Source organism: Vicugna pacos, chromosome 8, assembly GCF_048564905.1.
Source record: "Vicugna pacos chromosome 8, VicPac4, whole genome shotgun sequence".
Lineage (NCBI taxonomy): Eukaryota > Metazoa > Chordata > Mammalia > Artiodactyla > Camelidae > Vicugna > Vicugna pacos.
The window spans coordinates 61,786,212-61,809,318 of record NC_132994.1 but is presented as its reverse complement, the minus strand read 5'-3'; the positions used below and the strand labels follow the sequence as shown (position 1 = coordinate 61,809,318).

The following is a 23,107-nucleotide window of genomic DNA, read 5'->3' as shown; positions in this document are numbered from 1 at the left end:
GAACTCCTTATTTTCAAAAGCCTTAGAAATATTCATATCTTTTGATTGAGTAATTCAACTTCTGGAAATGTATCTTAAGAAAACTATGAGTGCAAAAAAAATTAGGAAGAGGAATTTGTATTGCAACACTGAAGCTTTTTTTTTCAATTTATGAAGAATTGAAAATGGAATGGTTAGAAAGTTATATAGTCATTAAGAATGAAATAATTTAATGACAAAGAGAATTTCATAAATTTAAAAGAAAAGGCAGTATTCATTTCAATAAGCAATATATAGAATTATATTAACTTCATAATTTAAGACTGTAAAAAGATAAAAATATACTAAAAATTTAATGAGAGAATTTAGTAGAAATAAATTAAAAATTTAACAATAATTAACAGTAATTATATAAAAGCAAATTCTTAACCCTCTTCATCTTTCTTATGCTTTTCTATTTTTTTCAATTTGCATATGGTAAGCATAGTAGTATGTACTGCTTTGGCCAACAGAAAAAAGTATAAAACCTTACATAGAAAAAATAAGTAATAAATTAAAGAAAATACCTATATCGGCACTGTGTAAGGATGATTGATTAAGGGTTGTGTGTTTATTTTTTTCCAGTTTCCATATTTGGAATGTAGTTATATTAAATTTATAATTTCAAAAACTATAACTTTTAATGAAATGACCCCTGTCATACATCGTTTGTTTTATGGTAAGACATGACATTAATAATAACACTTTATATTTGTCAAAGGATTTACAGGTTGCAAAGCATTTCACTTGCATTATTTCATTCAATTCTCACACCTGTGTAAAGCAGAAATTGTTCCCATGTTACAGTTGTAGAAATTGAGACTCATGGGTTAAGTGAAGTCTTCCAAGTCATGTGGCAGATGCCTCACTGAACCAGTGCTGGACCCAATGGCTGAGCTTCCAAATGCTCTCTCAGCTTCTATGGAATCATTTTAGCAGTTCTCATCAGGAGTGATAAAGCACTGTACCACTGCCAACATGACGCAAAGGCTACAAGCAACTAAGACATTTATCGAAGGAGAGTGATGTTGATTTGCTTTATTCCTACTTTTCCACTGTCCTCACAATGATTAATTTTTTAGAAGTTAGACTTTGATGTTTCAGTTCGTGCTTTTCCAACATATCTCCAATCCCTTGATATACTCAACTAATTAAGCAGTGATGTAGATTTTGCATGAAGTACTTTTTAATTAGCCACAGTGATTCCCAGATTATTCATCCTGGGATCAGGACCCTTAATATTCAGACCGATGATCTAGTGCATGTAAACTCTTTATTTAAATAGTGACATCTGAAATTAAGCTCAATAAAGGTTTCTATGGAGACTAACTACAATTATCAAAATTTTCCAAAACACCAAAATGACCCAATTAGAAGAGGTAAAAATAAGTGACAGGAAGAGCAGCTATCAATAGTATGGAAAGGTTACTTCGACTTCTTCACATTAATTTTCATAAGTGTGTCTGCATATTCATTAGAAGACTGTGGAATTCATTTGATGTTCAAGAATATCAAGTAGATAAGAATGATACATGGAGTGAAAGTTTATGTTGTTCCACAATAACACTGAAGTCAATTTCATACAGAGATTAAAACAGAAGAGTAAGTGTACATGAATGCATACACACAAAGGTAACATAAATAAACACTGCTAAAGGTATGATTCTAGGATTTTTGCAGCAGAAAAGATTAATAACCTTTATGAATTAGTTCCAAGTAGAAAAGTTAAATAAGTCTTCTGCCTTCCTTAGAACTAAGAACAAAGGGAAATATTTGCTGAACTTGACTCCAAAATAAAATGCAAATAAAAACATGTTTATTAAATTTTGTAATCACATAAGAAGCTCTTAAAAGTAGCTTTGAGAGTCAAGCATAATATAAGAATAATTACTGAAAGGGCCAATTTTTCTTTCCTGCTATGAATGCTCACCAAGTTCGGACTTTAACCTTGATATTTGCATGTACAAATGAAAACTCGAAGTGTTATTGTACATGGCTGCAGAGGTCTAGCTTTTATTCCAAAACCTCAGGTCTCCAGATATTTTCCTGCAAATTCCTGTATAAAGACATCTAAGCATTTTTAATAAGTAGTATTCTGAATTTTCCTAATGAAACACAATGACAAAATGACATATATAGTTGTATCCCTAATAGGTATCTCAAACTTAACTCATCTGAAATCCAGCTCCTGATTCTTCCCCAACCTGCTTTTCCTGGAATCTTCTCCGTCTCAATCAGTAGTGACACCATCTTTTCAGTTGCTCAGACCAGAGTCATTCTTCACAATCCTGTCAGCTTTTCTTCAAAATATACTCAGAAGTCAATCACTTCTCTCCATCTTGCTTGCCACAACCATGGCCCAATCCACCACACTCTCACCTGCATTATTACAAGGATCTCCTCGTTTCTCTGCTTCCCTCTGCCTTTCTCCTTTCTGTCAAAACTTTAAAACTGCAGCAAAAGTAATTCTATTCAGAAAAGGTAAGGTTGATTCTGTCTCTGCTGTGCTCAAATTTCCCCATGGCTTCCCATCTCACTCAGAACAAAACCAAAGTTCTTACAAAGGACAGTCAAGTCCTGCATGACCTTTTCCTCTGTGTGCCTCTCTGACTTATCTCCTACTATTCTGTTTACTCACTAGCTCCATCCAGCCTGAGCTCCTTACTGTTCTCCTCTTGAGTCAGGCATGAGAGTGCCTCTTTTTATTTGCTATTCCTTCTACTTGGAATGCCCTTCCCCAGTGTTTGCATGGCTCACTCTCACATCTTTAATCAAATGTCACCTTCTCAGTGAAGCTTTCTCTGGCCATTCTCCTTAAAACTGCAGTGCCTCCATTCCATCATTCCCTACCCTACCCCCATTCTTTACTTTACCTTCTTCAGTGCTCTTATGATTAGTTAAATGAGAATATATTTTGCTTAATTTATATTTGTTTATTATTTCCCTGCACTGAAATGTAAGGCTATTGATAACAGTTCTTTTCTTTTTAGTTTTCTGCTGTATTTCCATCTCCTAGATTAAAGCCTTGCATATAGTAGGTGCTCAATAAGTTTTGTAGAATGTTGAATAAATTAAATATATTTCATTTAAAAAATAATAGTCCTTTACTTTCAAGTAAAGGAAAACGCATTGACTACATACAGTAAAAGAATATAAATTAACCGATCAATCCATTGCTAAAAAATGACTGAGATTCCAGAGATCTACGTTGTACAGGGTTCTGTGTTGGTTGCAAGAGCTCTCTATCTTCAAAGATCTTACAGTTTAAGAAACAACATGCATCAGAAAACAGAGAACAATAAAAGACAATCTATTACAAAATTCTAAGTCCTAAAGTAGTCAAGTATTGTGAGGTAAGGCATGTATGTTCTAATTCCATTAACTATATGAAGCCCCTTCATCCTCAATATCGTTACTTTTCAAGTAAGAATAATGCACTAGGTAATTTATTGGTCCTCTAGAATTCTTAACTTCTCTTAGTCTATTATTTGAGAGAAATCAGTAGAGATATGTATGTGACAGAGTTGGTTAACTATTCAGCATCTCTTTCCCCTTCTCCTAGCTCTCAGCCTCCCAAGAAGCCATACCAAGGACATCTTAAAAACCTTGATTGATTGAAAACAGATTCACACCAAGAAAATTCTTAGTGAACTCTGCTGAACCTTAATGAGTCAGACATATATCACTGCTGTTAAATATACAGGTATTTAAAATAATTTTCTAACACCAAAATGTGAATGTTATTAAAACTAGAAATTATTTTTATAATTAGCCATATTCTTATGCTGTCTTATAAAAACTCATTGTCTTTGGTTGTTATTTATCTATATCATGTGTATTATCTGTTTTGATCTGCCATAGAGACCACACATTTCTCTAGTTTGACAGTCATGGATTATACACCTTTCTGTCCCTTTTGGGGGTTGTATATAGTGTTTTATATATGTGTTGTATGAATGAATGGGTTCTAGACATTTCTTAATAAAATCTTCCCAGCCTGTAGGAAATATGTGTCATATCACTGTGCTACAATACAAATTTGGTCATGGATAGAGACTTTAATGCCTACCCACCATGCTATGTTATCAACCCAGCATGTACTTTGAATGGCACTAAGACAGACCAAAAGGAATCTACCTTTGTCACAATAGACAATACTAGGGGAAAAAAAAAAAAAACAGCAGGGTACAGCAGTGTCTATGCAGGAATGACAATACTCATAATGTCACCGCATTAAGAAGTCTTAACTGGTAGTTCCTGGTGGCAGGGGGAGTGGGGGGGACATCCTGTGGAGTTCATCAAACCCTGTGCATTCCTGTTTACAGACGAAAGGATAGAGTTTCTTGTCACCTGTGCCCACATACACCCATGTTGGCAGTGTGTCCCCAGGTGACATTATCTCATCTTCTGCTGACTTTCATATCAAAGCAAGTCATAAAGAAGACAGGATCAAACCAGTGCTGCATACTTATGTCTGTGGCTAACATCTGCTAAGCATACCTGCAATAAAATCTCTTCCCTCTAGCCTGAATACTAGATACCTGAATTCTCAGTTTGTTTTTCCTTTGCCTATATTATCGGTTCTTCTAGCTTGTTCCACCAGAGACCAAAGCAGTCATTCCAGAATAAAGAAACATGAGGCAATACACACTCCCTCCTCATTCTAGCTATTTTATAAGTGAAGTTGGCAATTTAGTTTTGATATCTCCAGCCTTGGCATCTTCTATGCTCACTCAACAAGCTGGAAGAGGTGACCAAAACCTGAGTTGTGATTTTGTGAATACGAGTTACCTGTGCAGATTCTTTTAAAGTTGGGATTTTCCTGAATGTGTCCTGGTAGGCGGCACTGGAACCGATGTTGCCAGAACTCAGGGAACCAAGGATTCCTTGTGTTAGTGTCCAGCCTCAGTTTCAGGAAATAATCGTCAAATGACCTGACCTCTGGAGACTGCAGCTTTATCGTGATTCCCCCGTTGGCTTCCACCTCATAACCTTCAATGACTTCATCTCTGTCTGCCCAGCCATCACTAAAAAAAAATGCAGGGATAGGGATGGGGAGAGAGAAAGACAAAAGTCTCACACATAGGACTCTGAGTTATGCATAAATGAAGCAATTCAGCAAGACTGAAAGTCTATTTCAAGACAGCACTGCTATCTGTAAATGATTTTTTAAATTTTTGTGGTGAGTTTGTTTTTCGCAGTAGTGAAAGTAATGATGAATATGATGAATAGTAACAATTACAAGAACCAACATTTATTGAGCATTGACAAGTCATCAGATTCCACACTACTCACTTTTACTGAGTCAGATGTTCAGCAACTAGTTGAAGTTCTGGTGGATCCCAGATATGGATCCAAGCAGTCTGGCTCCTAAGCCCAGTGCTCTTTACGAGACCACAGAGCCCATCAGCTGCTCTCCAAATTGGATGAAAATAAAACCCAGGCACTCAGGGCTTCTCAGTAAGAGCTAGGCAAGTTTTCAAGGTGGCAATCAAAACCATTATACAAGCTGCATTCTATGGTGTAGAAAATTGATTTAGCTCAGAAAGAAGACAACCACAGATTTTTGCTCCTGGACATTGTTCAAATCTGCAACTCTTAGAAGTGACCAGATGCTCTCAAAAAAAAAAAAAGTGCTATTTTAAAATAACAGCATTTTAAAAAAGTCTCACTCACAAAAATAAAAATAAAAATAATCCTCCTGCTCACTAAATGGAAATTCACTGACATTTCATTCATCGGTTCAAATTTTTAAAGTTCACCTCTAGAACATTCACATCTACCATGAGTGATGTGTCTCCAGTTTAATTCAATGGCACACATGAGCCAGGTCAGATCTCATGTAATTGGCTGTGATCCCTTCCCAAGAGGGTGTCAAAGAAAAACTGCACCAGCGTTAAACAGGCAAAGAAGACTTTATACAAGACTTTTCCAACAGGGCAGAGATACTGACCTCAATTCTGCTGAAGCAAAGGGTGGGAGAGTTTTAAGTGCGAGGATGAGCCAGTGAGAATGTCCTGGGGGACACTGAGGGGAGCTTGGCAATGTGACTAATCCATCTGTGTTTGATAATTGTCACTTATCTAAATTAGGTTCCCATGTCCCATAAAAACTGGGAGATAGGGGTCTGCTATCACTCTTAATGATTACATTTCAAGGGATGGCACCCAGGTCCCTGGACAAGGAGTTTTCTCTGTTGTAAAACTAGCGAGAGGCTGAGAGAAAATTTACATTACAAAGGGTCAGAGAAAGAACTGACATTAGCAAGCTTTTGAAAGTAAGTGCTCTAAGGGAATTCAAGGGACATAAGGTCAGGAAGAAATTTGTCTAAAGTTTAGTCAAGCTTAGGAGAACATTAAAGTGTCTTCGTCAAGTGGTGGATTTCTTCCTCTACCCACAGAGTAGTGTCCTGCAGTTTCTGGAGCACAACCATTCAGTCTCTGCCAGAGAAAGTGTTTCACCGCTTGCTTCTCACAGAGCAGGGAGCTGGGCCAAATCCGTATGACTGACAATAGCTCACTCCTCTCTTTGTCACCTGATAGCAACTGAGATAAATGTGTCCTCCACTTAGATAAGCTAATTGCTATAATTTCATTCAAGAATCTTCCCAGTGAACCACACCGGAGCTGCATTTTCACCAGATCAAGGATTGCAGAACCTATAGTTGACATGATTCAGAACAAATGGAATTTGGAGGTACAGGTACAGTACCGTCTAACCAGCCAGATAAGGGAATGTCTATATACTTCTTCCAAATCCACTAGAACACAGATTTTAATGTTTTGCATGGATCTTTCTTTTCTCTATTTCTTCCCTTCCTTCCTTCCGTCTTTCCTTCAGCATTTACCTAGCACCCTCTATGTGCCAGGTGCAGTGCTATGCTCAGGACCCAAGTGAGAATGAGACATGTTATTCTCCTCCCCCTAGTGTTACAGACTTGTGGGACATTAAGCAAGAATTACAAACACTATGGAGGTAAAGAAGGAGAAGCGACAAAGGAGGGGCTTGGGGGTCTAACTTAGTCTGATCTATATGCACGCATGTGAGTGTGGGTGAAGAGAGACGTGATTAGGGATGGCTTTCCCGAGAAAGTGATGTCTGAACTGAGACCCAAAGGATGAGTAGGGATTGGTGAAGAAAGTTCCTGATAGATTATCTAACATACAGACAAGACCAAGCCTCTTTCAAGGAATTCAGAGAGTCAGTTTGCTGGAGTATAGAGAGAAGTGTAGCAGAAGATGGGGGTGAGGGCATATGTCTCACCCTAGGAACTGTTAGCCTAATTGTAGGAAGTCCTCAAGTGTTGTAAGGCTACTACTTAATGAAGTCATTCAGATCTGGCCCCTGGTGACAAATGGCCTGAGTATTTTGCAAGGAAAGTCCTTCTCTACTCACCATCACCAAATATGATGGCCAATCAAATTGATTAAAAGAAAAAAAAGTCCACTCATTTATCTTTATATATCCTCAGTCTACTTAGAAAAGTTTGAACTAGTTTATTTAGATATATTCACATTAATGTCATAACTACATCTACATGCAGTTTGAAGATGTAAGCTACAGTTCATCTAATGCTGAAAAAGAAGGTAAAATAAAGCCAGTTAAGCTTTCAAGACATTCTGCCTATGAGTATATATTTAAAATCAAAATGACTTATAACATGAAGGAAATAATTACTTTCTGACAAAAGTTGAGGCTTAAAGTGTGTTTCTCCCCAAGGTTTAATATTATGTGAAACTTCAGTGTGCACATACAGTCTGAACAAGAAAACTACGATTTTTAAAAGTGTATGAAATGAAACTTTTATAATGTTTATTTGCATTCATTTAAAAAAATCATTCTCAATTTATAAAAGCAAGGATCATAGGTCAGTGCTAGAAGCAGCAAAAGTGTGACCACCTGCTCTTTTGCACACCAACACCGAGGAGCACATCATAGGAGTAAAGTTTTGTTCGTGAATATAGACAATTTGAAGTCTTTGGTTAAGTGGGGTGGAGCCATAAATCCCCTTTGTCATTGGTCAAGGCCCGTCCCCGCTCTGTCTAGGCAACTCCCTTCTATAAATTAGAGTTGGTGTTAAACCCAAGAGGTCATAAATATCCAAGGAGAACCAAGATGTGATAGAGAAAATATTCAACTAGGATTACTTGGTGAATATCTTTTGAAGTTTTAATTGCTAAAGTTTTGTATGAGATTTTAAATCTTATCACAGGTGAGGCGTAAGAGAATGGTAACAATAAAAAGTCATGGAAAAATACCCATAAAGCAATTCATGGTTTGTATAGATTTTAATCATTTCATCTATGTACCACTTGTCAAATGCAGTTACAGAAATTTTAAAAATATTTTCGCTGTTGTGGTATTGGGTTTTTTTTACTGGAATATTGTTTTTGGTGAATTTCTTGTGAAGCACACTTAAAAACAAAGCCAGCAGCTCTTCTGATAGTGGTATAGGTTTTCTCTTTTGTTGTCGATGGTGGTGGTGGTGGTGGTTGTGGTAGTGGTGGTGGTGGTGGTGTAGATTGTGCTTGACCAGAGGTGACCCTGCAGACGTCTGCTCACCCCAGTGTCTGGAGTGAATCCTGCTGTGCTGGGCGCTGACCAGCCTCAGGCAGTGCTGAACTCTTATGAGGCATATTCACAGCCTCTAGCAGCTTCTGCTGCTCCATCTGCTTCTCAATTTTGAGTTCATTTTCTATCTAGGGTCTGGAAATGAAACTGCACAACGTGGATGAACAGGGAGCTACACGTCTTAAGTATTCCTCACAAATATACAAGACTTCTTATTTCCTATCTCCCCTCAACATTTTTATACAGCAGTTTTTTTCACAAGGTTGTTCTCGTCCCATAAAAGCATTGTTCTAGTCCTGTGAAATTTCACAATCCAAACTTAAATAATAAGATTTCTTCTACTCAATAAATTCTGATATTAGCAACAGGAGAATACTGCCTCTAATTCTACCAGTTAAAACTTAACAGGAGCCGCAGGAGTGTTTCTTTTGCATTATAGCAGTTAAAATAATTTAATAAGTCAACTGATAGAAAAAAAAAGACAGGAAATAATATTCATTTAAAAATTGTACATTTTAGAAAAATCCTATTTTCATTCAATTAAAATAATTACAGTCTAGAGAGTAAAGCAATTTTACTTGTGTAATGAATTCAAGTGATTGTGTTTACCCGATAATAAAACTGTAATTCTTTACAAATAATCCAAAGATTACCACAAAACCAGGGAAAGAAGAAAAGCATAATAAAAACAATATTTTCAAAAACACATCTAAACAAGCATAACATTCTATAAAGTACAATGTTAACTGCATTTACAAAGGTTGAAGAAATGTAAGGTAATGTAATTTAAGCCAAGTGGTGTCAACTATTGGAATTTATTTTATAGAGTAAATGGCAGCTTTTTCAATAGTAATTGAGACTGGCTTTATTCATTCAATACTTATTCACTAAGAATCCTGTATGAGTTAGGCATTTTGCTTATTGCTGTTGATTCAATGCTAAAAAGTAGAGGCAAGGCCCCTGCTGCCAAGGCAATTACAGGGCAGGGTAGTCTGGCCACCGAATACACCACTGAAAAGCCACAGAGCTGCAATCAGTGAAAGGAAAGGAAGACAGGCCACAGAAGCACAGAGAAGGGGAAGGGGATTTTTGCCCGAGAGGAGCTAACATCTAGGATGAGACTTAAAGGATGAGTTGAAGTTGCCACAGGTGAAGAGGAAGATGGGAGAGGGACCAGCTAGGGACCAGCTAAAGAGGCGACAAAGCTTTCAAACAACAGCAAAGCATTCAGTTTACCTACAGCATGCAACGTAAGGAAAGATAGACTAAGCAGGGGTGAGATCTAGAAGAATCTTAACATCCTGGTTAAGGGTTCTGAATTTCTTTTTTATGGTGGTTTGTTTTAGAAAGGTAGTTCTGAAAAGTACCTAGACTGTAGGTACTTGTGAAGAGTCTTTGGTTCTAGAATTCTCAGGCAAAAACTATAGAAACAAACACGTAGATGTGTGCACACACACATATACACACATGTGCATATAATATGCACACACACAGGCTAATTACACTGTATTATGAAGGCACAATGGCAGTGTTGAACCAGGAATTGGGGTGGTGGTCACAATTAGTTTATATTTAAATATAATATTAGTGACTGCTAATCTGCCATGAATATAGAACTGACACAAGATGTGGGTCTCTTTATTTAATTATCTAGGACAAGCACTTAGCGATCACTCAGCCTACCGAAAAGCAGAAGAGAAGATGAGGGGATAGCTTCACCTTTATTGTACTGCACTGCCAGAATTAGCATTCAGACAAGCCTTACTGCTAAATCTGTGGTGTTTCAGTAGAAAATTGATGGAGGTGGAGGAGGGAAAGGGAAGGCATCAAAAGGCAAAAGCGAAAGAATGAAGGGAATTAATTCTCAAGGAGCTGAAGTTCCATGTAAAGCAGGTCAAGGTCAGATCAGATATCCTATTTTCCCATCTGCTCCTCACTCCTGTTCCCCGACCCACCTCTGACATCCTGAGCCTGGAATCATCTGCCACGTGGAGAGTTATGACTATCCTCCTCTCCTAGCAGAAGTGTAGATCAAAGGTGTCTATTGACAAGCATTGCACACAGCCTTGCAAATGTGGAGGCCATTTCCTAAACCTTATATGGACCATTTATAATTAGCAAGGACAGTTTCAAACCAGTATAAAAGAAGGGTGGGCCAAAAGGCAATTACTTGTGGACAAACTGGTCTTTTTTCTTCCTTCAAATTTTACTACCAAGGTAAGCATTCCATTTTGTCTTTCATTCAAATAATCTAAAGAAACAATATGAAACAGGAATCAGTTAAACTTCCTAAGCTCTGTTTGTCTGCCTATAAAATGAAAACCTATTAAGAACTGTGTGAGAATTAAACTAGATAATCCATGTAAAACACTTATCACAATATGTAGAACAAATTAAGTTTTACTAGATCTTAACAGAAATTTATTATGAGTCTTCTTATAATTCAACAAATGTACTGAGCTGTATTGACATCAGGGAAAGACTTCTGTACAAAAGTACTGCTCACAATGTGGTCTAAAGATTGGTGCCAGTTCATGAACTATTTGTTACTAATCGATAAGGAGATCAGTACAGAGACTGAGAGTAAGCAGTCAGAAAAATCTACAGCAGTGAGACCTTATCGGAAGATCTAAGAGCATGATCAGTGGACTCACGTCACTGAATAAGGTTTAAACACGTTGTTTTCCAATTCATACGGTGAACTGCCTTTGACTCAAGCCATGTGCATATCATATGCAGTAGAACCAAGTTACACTGTGTGACCTTTTGAGGTTACTTTGCCAAATATAACCCCAAATTATACAAATATCTGAGGATACATAAATACTTATTTTTATCAATTTGCTTTTATCACATTAAATTTTAATTAACCAAACTTGTTTTATGATTTATCATATAAGATTACTTTCTATTTCAGAGAAATAAAATTTTCATTATTTACTTTAACTCCAATTATATGTAGCCACACAAGCTTCACCAGACTTTTTTTTATTACAAAAAAAGACAATATGCTGAATGTGGCAAGAGTACTTGAATATGGACGATGGAAACGATTCTATAGAAATGAGGGCAAAAAGTGCTCTAATGAAATTTATCTGAACATGTATTGGTTTATACATTGAATTTGATTTTTAACCCCCAATGGATGGTGAAGTGCTGAAACCAGAGTGTACTATTTGTGGGGCTGTTTTAGCTAATGAATTTGTGAAATCATCAAAATTTATTATTTGTAGGAGCCCCCACCCTTTTCTATGGTTTTGCTTTCCTCTGTTTCAGTTATCCATAGTCAACCATGGTCTGAAAATACTGAACAAAAATTCCAGAAATAAACGGTTTATACGTTTTAAATTATGGGCTGTTCTGAGTAGCGTGATGGAACGTCAGAGCCATGCTCCACCCAGCCCAAGACGTGAATCTCCTTTTTTCCAGGCTATTCCAACTCTTAGTCACTTAGCAGCCATCTCATCTCAGTTACCAGATTGACTGTCGAGGTATTAATTGTGTTCAAGTAACACTTATTCTGCTTAATAATGGCCTCAAAGTGCAAGAGTGGTGACACTGACAATTCAGATATGCCAAAGAAAAGCCATAAAGTGCTTCATTTAAGTGAAAAAGTGAACTTTCTCGACTTAAATTAGGAAGGAAAAAAATTGTCGACGTTGCCTTAGCAACTACAGCAAGAAAAAATCTTCTATGCAAGAAATTGTGAAGAAGGAAAAAGAAATATGTGCTAGTTTTGCTGCTGCCCCTCAAACTGCAAAATTACAACTGTAGTGCGTGATTAGTGCTTAGTTCAGATGAAAAAGGCAGTAAACTTGTATAATAGGATATTTTGAAAGAGAGACCACGTTCAATATATTGCAGTACATTACTTTAATTGTTTTATTTGATTATTAGTTCTTGTTAATCGCTTACTGAGCCTAATTTATAAATTAAACTTTATCATAGGTATGCATATATAGGAGGAAAAAACATAGTGTATATAGTATTCAGTACTATCTACAGTTTCAGGCATCCACTGGGGATCTTAGAATGAATCACCCAAGGGTAAGGGGGGACCACTGTATATATAAAACATAAAGGATTAAAATTTTAAACCAAAATAATTGAAAGAAAATGCACTGAATTAAAAAGCTGATAAGTCCATGTTCAATAGTCTATCGATAAACATTAGTTTTATTTGAAGTGGCATTTCAGATTGCTAAGACTAAAATACGTATACAGTTGACAAGACAGACAAGACATTAGTGAATGAGCATTAGAGATATTTGCTGAGAAATGTTCAGAGACTCTGATAATGAAGCAGCTCAGGTACAGCTTTCTGATGCCATCATAGCTCGATGATTTCCCAAACTGCCTAATGATATGGAAAACCAACTCACTGAATAAACAAAGCTGTTAAAGCATTCTTTCATTGTAACTTGATGAATGTGCAGATACTGCATTTTGTGGCAGTTCTTTTAGTATACGTGCAATTTGAAAAGGATAAAGATTTGAAGAAAGGAGTCTCTGCTCTGATTTAAATTCTTTTAGTTTCATGGCTGAGAAATGCAACTAGCTTTAAATTTTAGGAAATTCTGAGGAATTATTTTGTCAACAAATGTGGTTGACAGTTTTTGTTTTATACAAAGGTATGTTCTGATGCTGCAACTGCCAACATCAGGAAAACATGCTGAAGTAGTTACTTAAGCAGCTTGGGAGAGAATGTAAATCAATGCAGTGCTTCCCTCACGGAGAAAGTCTCGATTTTTTTAAAAAGTCAGCTGACATAAACAACGCTTAGTGACACAGCACAAAGTCTGAGTTACGTAAGACCCAATGTACTGGAGGTGGCTTTCACTGGCTCATCAGAACTGATTATCAGCTTTTTCTCGGTAACTTTATGTTGGTAGGTTTAAATTACGCATGATGGGGATATATACCTCAAGGAAACTAGTAAATGCTATAAATCAGGGATTCTTTTAAAATCTTTTCCCATACAGCCAGTTATGATAATATGGAACCTGACCATAAACAGCTATTTTTGGTATTAAGGAAAGAGTGTCTGTACTACAAAATAAATTCTTAGTGTTTCTTCAGGACAAGAAATAAGGCTGGTCCCAATATTTAAACATATCAATAGTAAAGGCTGCCTTGTTCTACTGGCTAATAGATATAGTTAATAATCTCTATATTTCTATGAAAAGAAATAATTCTATTTTACCAAATAGGAGCTAAGATCAAAGAGCAAAATTAAAAATTAGAAACTTGGAAGAAGAAGTTTTGTTATATATTGCTGCATCACAGGTTTAATTTTAAAATAATTATCAATCAGTAGGAAATTATCAACTGCAAAGTGTTGACAGCAAACGTGATGAATTTGATTGCTTTAGTATCCTTGGGCTGCCTAACAATTCTATAGACTGGTAACTTCAAACAGCAGAAGTTCATTTTCTCTTAGTTATGGAGAATAGAAGTCCAAGATCAAGGCTCCAACTGATTCAGTTTTGCTGAGGGCTCTCTTCCTGGCTTGCCAACTACATCCTCATATGGCCTTTCCTTGGTACATAGAAACACAGTGAGAGAGAACAAGTTCTCTGGTGTTTTTTTCTTATAACACTAGTCCTATTAGAGTAAGGCCTCACCCTTATAACCTTATTTAACCTTAAATAACTCCCTAAAGGCCCCATCTCCAAATACAGCCACATCAGAGGTTAGTGTTTCAACAGATGAATTTGGGGGCACTTAATTCAGTCCATTGCAGATGGAAGAATACTGATCATTCATTTACAAATCCTCATATAAGAAATTAATGAATCCAGAATTCACTTATTTTATCAAAAGATAAACTGAACCAAAATGTCATGGAATAAATTATTGGAGCCGGTTACTGATAAAGAATTGAAAGTGACTTTTGAAAATACAGCTTCACTTGCTTTACTTGTTTCAAAAATTTAAAATATATCTCCCAAACTCGCTGAAAGTGTTGTAAAATCTGTTCTTCCATTTCCATCAGTAGACTTCTGTGAGGCTGGTTATTCTACTAGGAATGTTAAGAAAACAAAATAAAGAACATACATAATCCTATGCAAATACCATTGTTATTCCAACCAAGATTAGATAATTTAATAAACTCACTTATCATATTAAAATTTTAAAATATTGATAGGCATGGTGTTTTTTCAAAGTGTGTATGTAGGCATTTACCATAGGGAACCCCTACTTCACTAACAACTTTTTGTTTATTTATAATAATAAAACATCTAAAAGTTATAATAGTAAATTTTCTCTACTAATCAACTAGGCACACACTTTCAATGAATAATGGATACAATTTTTGTAATTCTCTTTTCTCCTTTGTTTTGTTTATTTTTATTATATTTACTGAGATGAGATTTTATGCTGATTAAATCTAATAATACAACTTTGGGCTTGTATTCTGCATGTCTTTATGCTGTATTTAATTTCTTAGTAATTTATCTTTATTGTATTTTATCAAAGTACAACTCTGCACTAGCTGGGAAATTAAGAAAAAATAATAAAAAGAAGAGAGTTTAAGAAGCACTGTTCTAGAAGGGCTGTCTGTCCTTTATACTCTAGAAATTGTTAAGATACAGACATTGCTATTACAACAGTTCAAAAAAAGGACATTTCAGAAACTCCACCTTGATGCTCATGATAAATGAATCCATGACTACCGGTAGACTTCATTTTGTTGTGAAGGCTGTGGTGGCTTCATTCTTTATTGCAAAATTGTATAGATCTAAACCACCATTCTTTGCTCTCTGTTTTAAATCCCTGGAAGTTTTATTGCTGCTGAACCTTTATTTTTCAGGTCCCTGTGCAATGTGTGAAAGGCTGCAGTTTCTCAGATAAATGTTAAGAACCAACTGAAGTGAGGCAAGAGACTTCTTAGAAAAAGAATACAGTAAGAAGGCAGAGTGATTCTACTCAGAGCATAAATTAGATGCTGGCACTCCTCTGCTTAAAATCCACCAGTGCCAATGCTTTTTTTTCTCTCTTTTTTTTGGTATATATGTGTGTGTGTGTGTGTGTGTGTATAGTAAGTTTACAATGTTGTGTCAATTTCTAGTGTACAGCATAAAGCTTCAGTCATAGCCAAACATACATATGTTCGTTTTCATATTCTTTTTCACCATAAGTTACTACAAGATATTGAATATAGTTCCCTGTGCCATACAGTATAAACTTGTTATTTATCTAATATATATATATATTAGTATCTGCAAATCTCGAACTCCCAATTTATCCCTTCCTACCCACTTCCCCTCTGGTAACCATAAGTTTGTTTTCTATGCCTGTCAGTCTTTCTGTTTTGTAAATAAGTCCATTTGTCTTTCAAAGATTTCAGATATAAGTAATATCATATGGTATTTTTTTTCTCTTTCTCTTTCTGGCTTATTTCACTTAGAATGACAATCTCCAGGTCCATCCATGTTGCTGCAAATTGCATTATTTTATTATTTTTATGGCTGAGTAGTATTCCATTGTATAAATATACCACAACTTCTTTCTCCAGTCATCTGTCAATGGCCATTTAGGTTGTATCCATCTCTTGGCTATTGTAAATAGTACTGTCATGAACATTAGGGTGAATGTATCTTTTTGATCAGTGCCTTTTCATCTCATCCAAAGACTTTCAATGAGTACCTTAAAAAGCCCTGCACTCTCTGATCCACTTTACCTCTCTCATCTCTACTGTTCTTCTACATTTTGCTCTGCATCAGCCACATTGGCCACCTTGCTGTTCCTCAATGAGCCAGGGACACCCTGGCCTTAGGATCTTCGCACTGGCTATTTTTTCTGCCTGGAATTCTGGAATTCTCTTCACTTGGATATTTGCAGAGCTTACTCTTTTCATTCCTTCATGTCTTCCTTCAGTGTCAAATACCACGTTCTCTTGGGGTCTTTCCCTATTTAAAGCTGTATTCCTTCTCTCTATTCCTCTTTTCTACTCCCATTTTCTCCTAAAAATATCACTATCTGACATACCATATAAATAAATTTCTACATCCTTCCAGTAAAATGGGAGTTCCACACAGAGAGGTTTTCATCTTTTTTGTTCCCATATATGACCCCAGAATTTATACTAGTTCTTGGCTTATAGTAGGTGCTCATTATATATTTGTTACATGAATTAATGGATAAAAGACTCTATGAACTAGTTTGTATTCAAGAATTCATAGAAAACACTATGATCAGTGGTATGCTGGAGGTGGCTCATACCGGCCAGCAAGTACCCATTGTTAGCATCGTTTTCCCGGCTCTAGTAAGTGACTTCGTGTAAGTTGGTTGAAACTGGCCATGCCAAGAGTACTTACTTCATGTGTATATCAGATTCCATAACAAAGTACCACAAGCTAGGTGGCTTAAAACAGCAGAAATGTATTCTCTCAATGTTCTGGAGGCTAGAAATCTGAAACCATGGTTCCCTGCAGCATGCTTCCTCTGAGTCACGAGAGACTCTGAGGTTGCTTCTTCTGAGAGGCTGGTGGTGGCCATCAGTCCATGGCACTCCTTAGCTTGCAGCTGCATGACTCCAGTCCCTGCCTCTATTGTCACACCGTGTCCCCTATGTGTGTCTATGCATCGAAGTGTCTTCTCTACTTCTAAGGACATCAGTCATATTGGATTAAAGGCCTACCCTACTCCAGTATAACTTCATCCTGACTAATTACACTTGCAACAGTTCTACTGCCAAATGAGGCCACATTCTGAGGTACTGGGGATTTGTATTCAATATAGTCAACATATCTATCTAGAAGACACAATTTAACTCATAACAATGAGCAAACATTACAAATCAGGGCTTCATTATTCTGCTTTGCTTAATTTTTAAGAGAGGCAGTCGTTAAACATTTACCAGCATACCACTCACTATAACACGCTGTGATATTTTCCCTGAAATTCAGGATTAGTTGTGAACTTCTGATCTGTTAGATGAGTGAAAGGTGATTTAAATGATTATTTTTAGTTCTAAAGTATACATAATAGAAATTAAAAGCTACTATTCTTTGAAATAGTTATTCTTTCTGAAAGCTATTGTTCCATGGTTTATACATTTGGATCACTTCACCTTTTCTTTCTCAAGGACAGATAACTACATGCTAAGGAGCATCAAAAAATATAAAACACCCCCAAAACTGACCAAAATACTTTTAACATAACAAATATTATTAATTTTTAAAAAAGGTTTATAGCTAATGCCTGTAGCTATTGGAATTTGGGAACAATATTTGCATGTTTTGCACCAGAATCAGACATGTGCACATTCTTAATGACAAAGAGTTCTTAATGATAAAAAGTGATCAGTTGAGTGTATGTAAATCATTATGATAATACAAGAAAATGAATAAAAGATAACATATATTTATATGGTAATTTTGATTTTACATTTCATGTAATTCATTTAGAGTGTAATTTTTATTCATTGAAAAATAAATCTAGATCCTTTGACTAATTCAATTCAGATCTCTTAGCTGATTCAAATCTTTTATATTTTTTTCACTGAATAAACGTTTGCTGATATCCTACTTAGTGTCAATGACTATCAGATCCTGAGAATTCATTAATGAGTGAGACCAGAAATGTCCTTACTTTTTAAATTAAACTTAAAGTTAATGGAGTAACAAGTACCAAATTTACACTTCTGACTGAAAAAACTAAAACACTGGACAAAATATATAAAACAATGGCCCGCAAGACGTTTTACATTGGACAATGAAAGACAGCAATCTCTGAAAGCTGAGCGACAAATGAGATGAGTCCTACAGTTGCTTGTGGGTTCTGTGTGGAGACTTCCAAGTCACAGCAAAAGGAGTAAGAAGAGGACTGGGAAGGAATGAACTTAGGCAGAGTCTAGTGGATTCACTGAGTTTAGTGGACAGAGCTGGGCGTCGGGGGAGACCGAGGTGACCAGAGTTCCCAGCACAAAGTACTGCAAAGGGGAGAGCTGCCAAGAGAGAACAGTCTTCAGTGCTTCTCCCAAAAGTATTCAGTTAAATATTAGAATGTGATGAAATTACCTAAGGTTGAGAAAACAAACAGCCAAAAGGAATTTGAAGGAAGCGTGCCTAGAGGTTACACAGAGTTGGGAATAGTAACTATTCTCAACAGCTGGCATGGAAAATATGTTTCATTGAAAGTTGGCTAAAGTACTAAGAAAGGTCTTGCCTTAGTAGTTGGAGGAAATTAGACCCTAGACTAAGTGCTCTTTTGGACTTGTCTAACAAAGCTTAAAATCAAGATGCTAAAAATAAATAAATCCCAAATTATTTCTAAATAACTTCACTTCCTCCAATAACAAGCTCAAGAATATTCTTAGGAATACAAATATCTGATAATCCACAAGGTACAGTTGACAATGTCTGGGGTTCAATAAATATTACTAGGCATATAAATTCATAGGTGGAGTGAGGGAGAAAAGAGATATTAAAGTGATAAGTAATAAAAAGTTATCACATGGTGATGCAGTTTAGGTAGAGGGTCTTTGAAGAGTCACATGACATGAATGAAGAGGAGCACGGTGTACATTGGTTGGCCAGGGAAGTATCTCTGAAGGGACAACACTTCCACTGAGAGCTGTACTGCATGAAGGTCTGAGAGAGGGGGGCTTCAGGCAGCTAGCACAAAGGCCCTGAGGTAGGAGCAGGCAGCTGTGGCTAAACATTATCCACTTGCCACAGAAATGTAGGCTCAAAATCTTCCCATTTATCAGAACAGAAGACATATGAATAGATGCTTTTCTGTTTTTCAGCTGCCCACTATATATTTGCTAATCTTTAAGATCTCTTAAAATTTAAGTGTTTTCAATTTTTTAAAAGTCTTTGTTAGGAAATAAGCTGATATGAAGGTGGTCCCATTTTTGAAATGACTCCAAAATCATCTTGTGTTATAGCAAGCTATTGGCTATAGGATTTCAGAGGACTAGGTCAGAATGGACCCATTTGGAGCTTAAATTCTGCAAGGTTTGAATGCAATTTGAAGCTTTAGTTTTTTACTAGAGTCAAAAGTGAGCTTATCCAATAGATTCCAACTGATCGCTAAGATTTTCATTACTATTTATTTTTTAGTGGCCTCTGTTTCTAAAGCAGTCCTGGGGTTGAGGGTAGGGAATCTGCTTTAAGACTGTGGATTAAAGCAAGAGCTATGCATATTTCTGTGGAAGAGAGAGAAAAAGAAGCGTTCCTTGACGGAAGACAGTGGATTCTCACTGCGTTTGATTTAATGTCACATGGGAAAAGGGCACATAAGTTCACATGGAAGCAGAGAAGTAGGTCATGAATAATAATGAGTGAGAGGTTTCTAAAGTGAAAATAGAGAATGAATGAGTTATAAAGATCTTGAATTATTCTCAGCAATCGTTTGTGGGTGGACAGTGTCTTGAGTTGCCGGGCCATTGGACGACAGTATGGAGCTCCCAGATGAAAGGCTCCAGGCCACAAGAATAATTCTTCCATGCTATAGATAATATAACTTTGTGTCCTCTGTAAGTATTTGTGGAAGAAAGGAAGGGAGAAAGCAGTGGGAGGAAGGGAGAAAGAAGGACTAAGAAGTGAGCATATGAAGTCCACATGGTGGGAAAGTTAGCAGTACCATATAGAGGGCTAATTTTCCAGTGCTGCTGGCTTGTATTCTGGGCTGGCAACCATGCTGTCAGAATCTCTTGCAATTCTTTTTTTTAAACTGATGTATTTTCCTTACTTGAACAAAAGGTCAAAGCACACCAATTTGAGGCTTTTCAAAAGTAAATCCAATGGTTTAGAAACTTCATTAACAAATTCTTTTAACATATCCAGTGCAAATCATCCTAGTCTCCAATTTCTAGATCTTACCATTTGAAGGAAAAAATGTTCTTACGAACTTTGTATCAATAGCTATATGACTTGTTAATACACCCTAATTTTCTTAACTACTCCGAATTTTTTAATCATTAAAAATAGATTTTTGTTTAATTGCTAAAACTTCTCACAATGTGGTCAACTAAGTTGATACAGATATTCCTCTTACTGCAATTATCTGAAACTATAAAAAATACAGAATAAAATAAAACCAAGAAATAAAAAGTAATTCCCGGGTGCTGGAAATGTTGAGAGGAATCAAAGCTGAACAATAAGCATGAGGTAATGAGTAGCCCACAAGGATTTGGCCTCTGTAAATGAAGCCCTAGGGAACTGAAAATGGTTTCTAACATCCTTTGGTCATGTGAAAGACTCTTTAGTGAACTATGGAAATCAGGAGGCTGAAACTGACACCTTAGCACAAAGCCAGGAGCTGAGCTTGTTTGGGCTGCAAAATCCCATAGAGGGACTGAAGGTTTTGTCCACCAGACTGAGTATGTTTCAAGTCAGTCCAGGGACTAGGATTGAAAACACACAGGGAGAAGTCACAATGTACACGTGTAATGTCTGAATTTACATAGCCTATATGGTACAAGAGCCATAAGCACAGAAATTATCATAAAAACTGGCCTAAGTTTACTTAAAACTACTAGAAACCAAACGAATGCCATCTGAAATCAATATTTAAAGATTCTTTCAAAATCTAGGGATCTCTGAATGCTCATCAAAAAATAAATCTGAGATCAGCTTATAATAAATACACACACACACACACACACACACACGTGCGCACCAAGGATACTGAACTAATACTAAATCCACAAACACATTAAACTTTCCTTTTAAAAGGCAATTATTCTAAAACTACATTTAAAAGTCTAGTTCTATGCCATTAGAAATTTCAAAAACAGAAATGGTAGAATTAACAAGTCAAGACATGCAGTTCTGGACTTACCTTTTTGGGAAGCTAGGATTACTGACTTAATCTCTTTACCTACTACAGGTCTGTTCAGATCTTACATTCCGTTTTGAGTCAATTTTGCTGGTTTATGTGTTTCTAAGAATTGTTTCCATTTCATCTAGGTTATCTAATTTGTTGGAGGTGGCTGTTTTTGAAAATTAATTAGTATGATGCACCATAATAATATATATATATATATGGAGAAAATTCATATGATTATTGAAATTGATGTAGGAAAAAAGTCATTGCATAAAGCTTAGTATCTGTTCATTTTAAAACACACAGACACATAAACAGAAAATGATAGAGAGAAAAATTACTTTAATTGATAAAAGCTATCAGGAAAATATTCATAAAACCCCATGCTGAATATATGTGTAAACTATGCAAAGAACTTTACTTTTAGTTATACGTTTAACTGAAATGTGTGCATGTGTGCACCATCAGAAATGAACAAGAATGTTCACAACATCAGTGTTTCTAAGAGCCAAGAACTAAGTTCTAAATGTTCAATCTACATGTTCATCAAATGTGAAAGAGATAAATGGTGTTTATAGTTGTACAAATGAATACTACAGAGCAGCAGAAGTAAGCAAGCTATGGATGAATATCATAGACATGTTGATCAAAAGAACACAAAAGAATAAATTCTATATGATTCCAATTGTATACAGTTCTAGACAATCAAAACTAATCTACAGTTTTAAAAGTCAGAATGATAGTTATGTTTAAGAAGTGTGATAGCAACTGACAGAAGATGTGGGGGCACTTCATAGGTGCTGGGGATATTCAATTTCTTTACCTCAGCAATAATTAAATGGGTACTTTCACTTTGTAAAAAAGCATTGAGCTGCGCACATTTTATTTGTCCTTCTATATATATGTCACACTTGAAAATAATTTTATTTTCAAGTAAAACATAAAATCAACTTCTAGAATAATAATGAAAACTTTCCTAAATATCAGAAGAACTTCACAGGCACACCCACATGCATACGTCCACACAAAAAATCAAAGCAAAGCAAACACCCAGTGAGAGGCTTTAAAAAGTATAAAATTGACAAAAGAATTATATGGCAGAAATTGGACTAAATATACCTGCCATTTCAATTAAAAGAATATTGGCTTAACTCACTGATTATAATAAAATTAATATATTAAATTGGAGTCCAAAGAAAGAATCAAAAGTATGCTAGATCAAACAGACCTACCTAACATCAAATTTTTCAAAAAGTTGAAAATAAAAAGATGTGTGAGAGCATACCAGATAAATATAAACAAAGAAATTATATAAAATAATTTTAATATTAGAGGAGTGATTTAAGGCAAAAATTCTATCTCAAATTCAAATGATTAGCAAATTTAATTCCATCTGAAACCTTAATTACCCTTTGTCATATACCAACATATTTACAGGTTCAGGAGGTTTAGATGTGGACATCTTTAGGGGGTCATTATCCTATGTATCACCGTCTGCCCTCTGGTACACAGTCACATCAATCCCTCATGTAAAATGTATTCACTTCATTCCAACAGCTCGAAAAGTCTCAATTCATTACAGCATCAAAGTCCTAAATCTCATCTAAATCTCATCGGCTCAAAATTCCCAAGTCTCATTATTTAAATCATCTTACTGAGGTATGAATAAGACCTGATCCATCCTGGGGCAAAATTCCTCTGCATCTGTGAGCCTGTGAAATCAGAAAACAAGTTATTT

The 23,107-nt window shown here is 36.0% G+C and overlaps 1 protein-coding gene across 1 annotated transcript in view; it reads right to left on the bottom strand.

Moving 5' to 3' along the window:
* The window catches only part of GRM1 (glutamate metabotropic receptor 1), a 380,989-nt gene that overhangs the window by 92,878 nt on the left and 265,004 nt on the right, over positions 1-23,107 (bottom strand). The window contains exon 6 of the mRNA XM_031679979.2: positions 4,810-5,045. Within this exon, the coding sequence (XP_031535839.1) occupies positions 4,810-5,045 (236 nt within the window). The remainder of the gene's footprint in view (positions 1-4,809; positions 5,046-23,107) is intronic.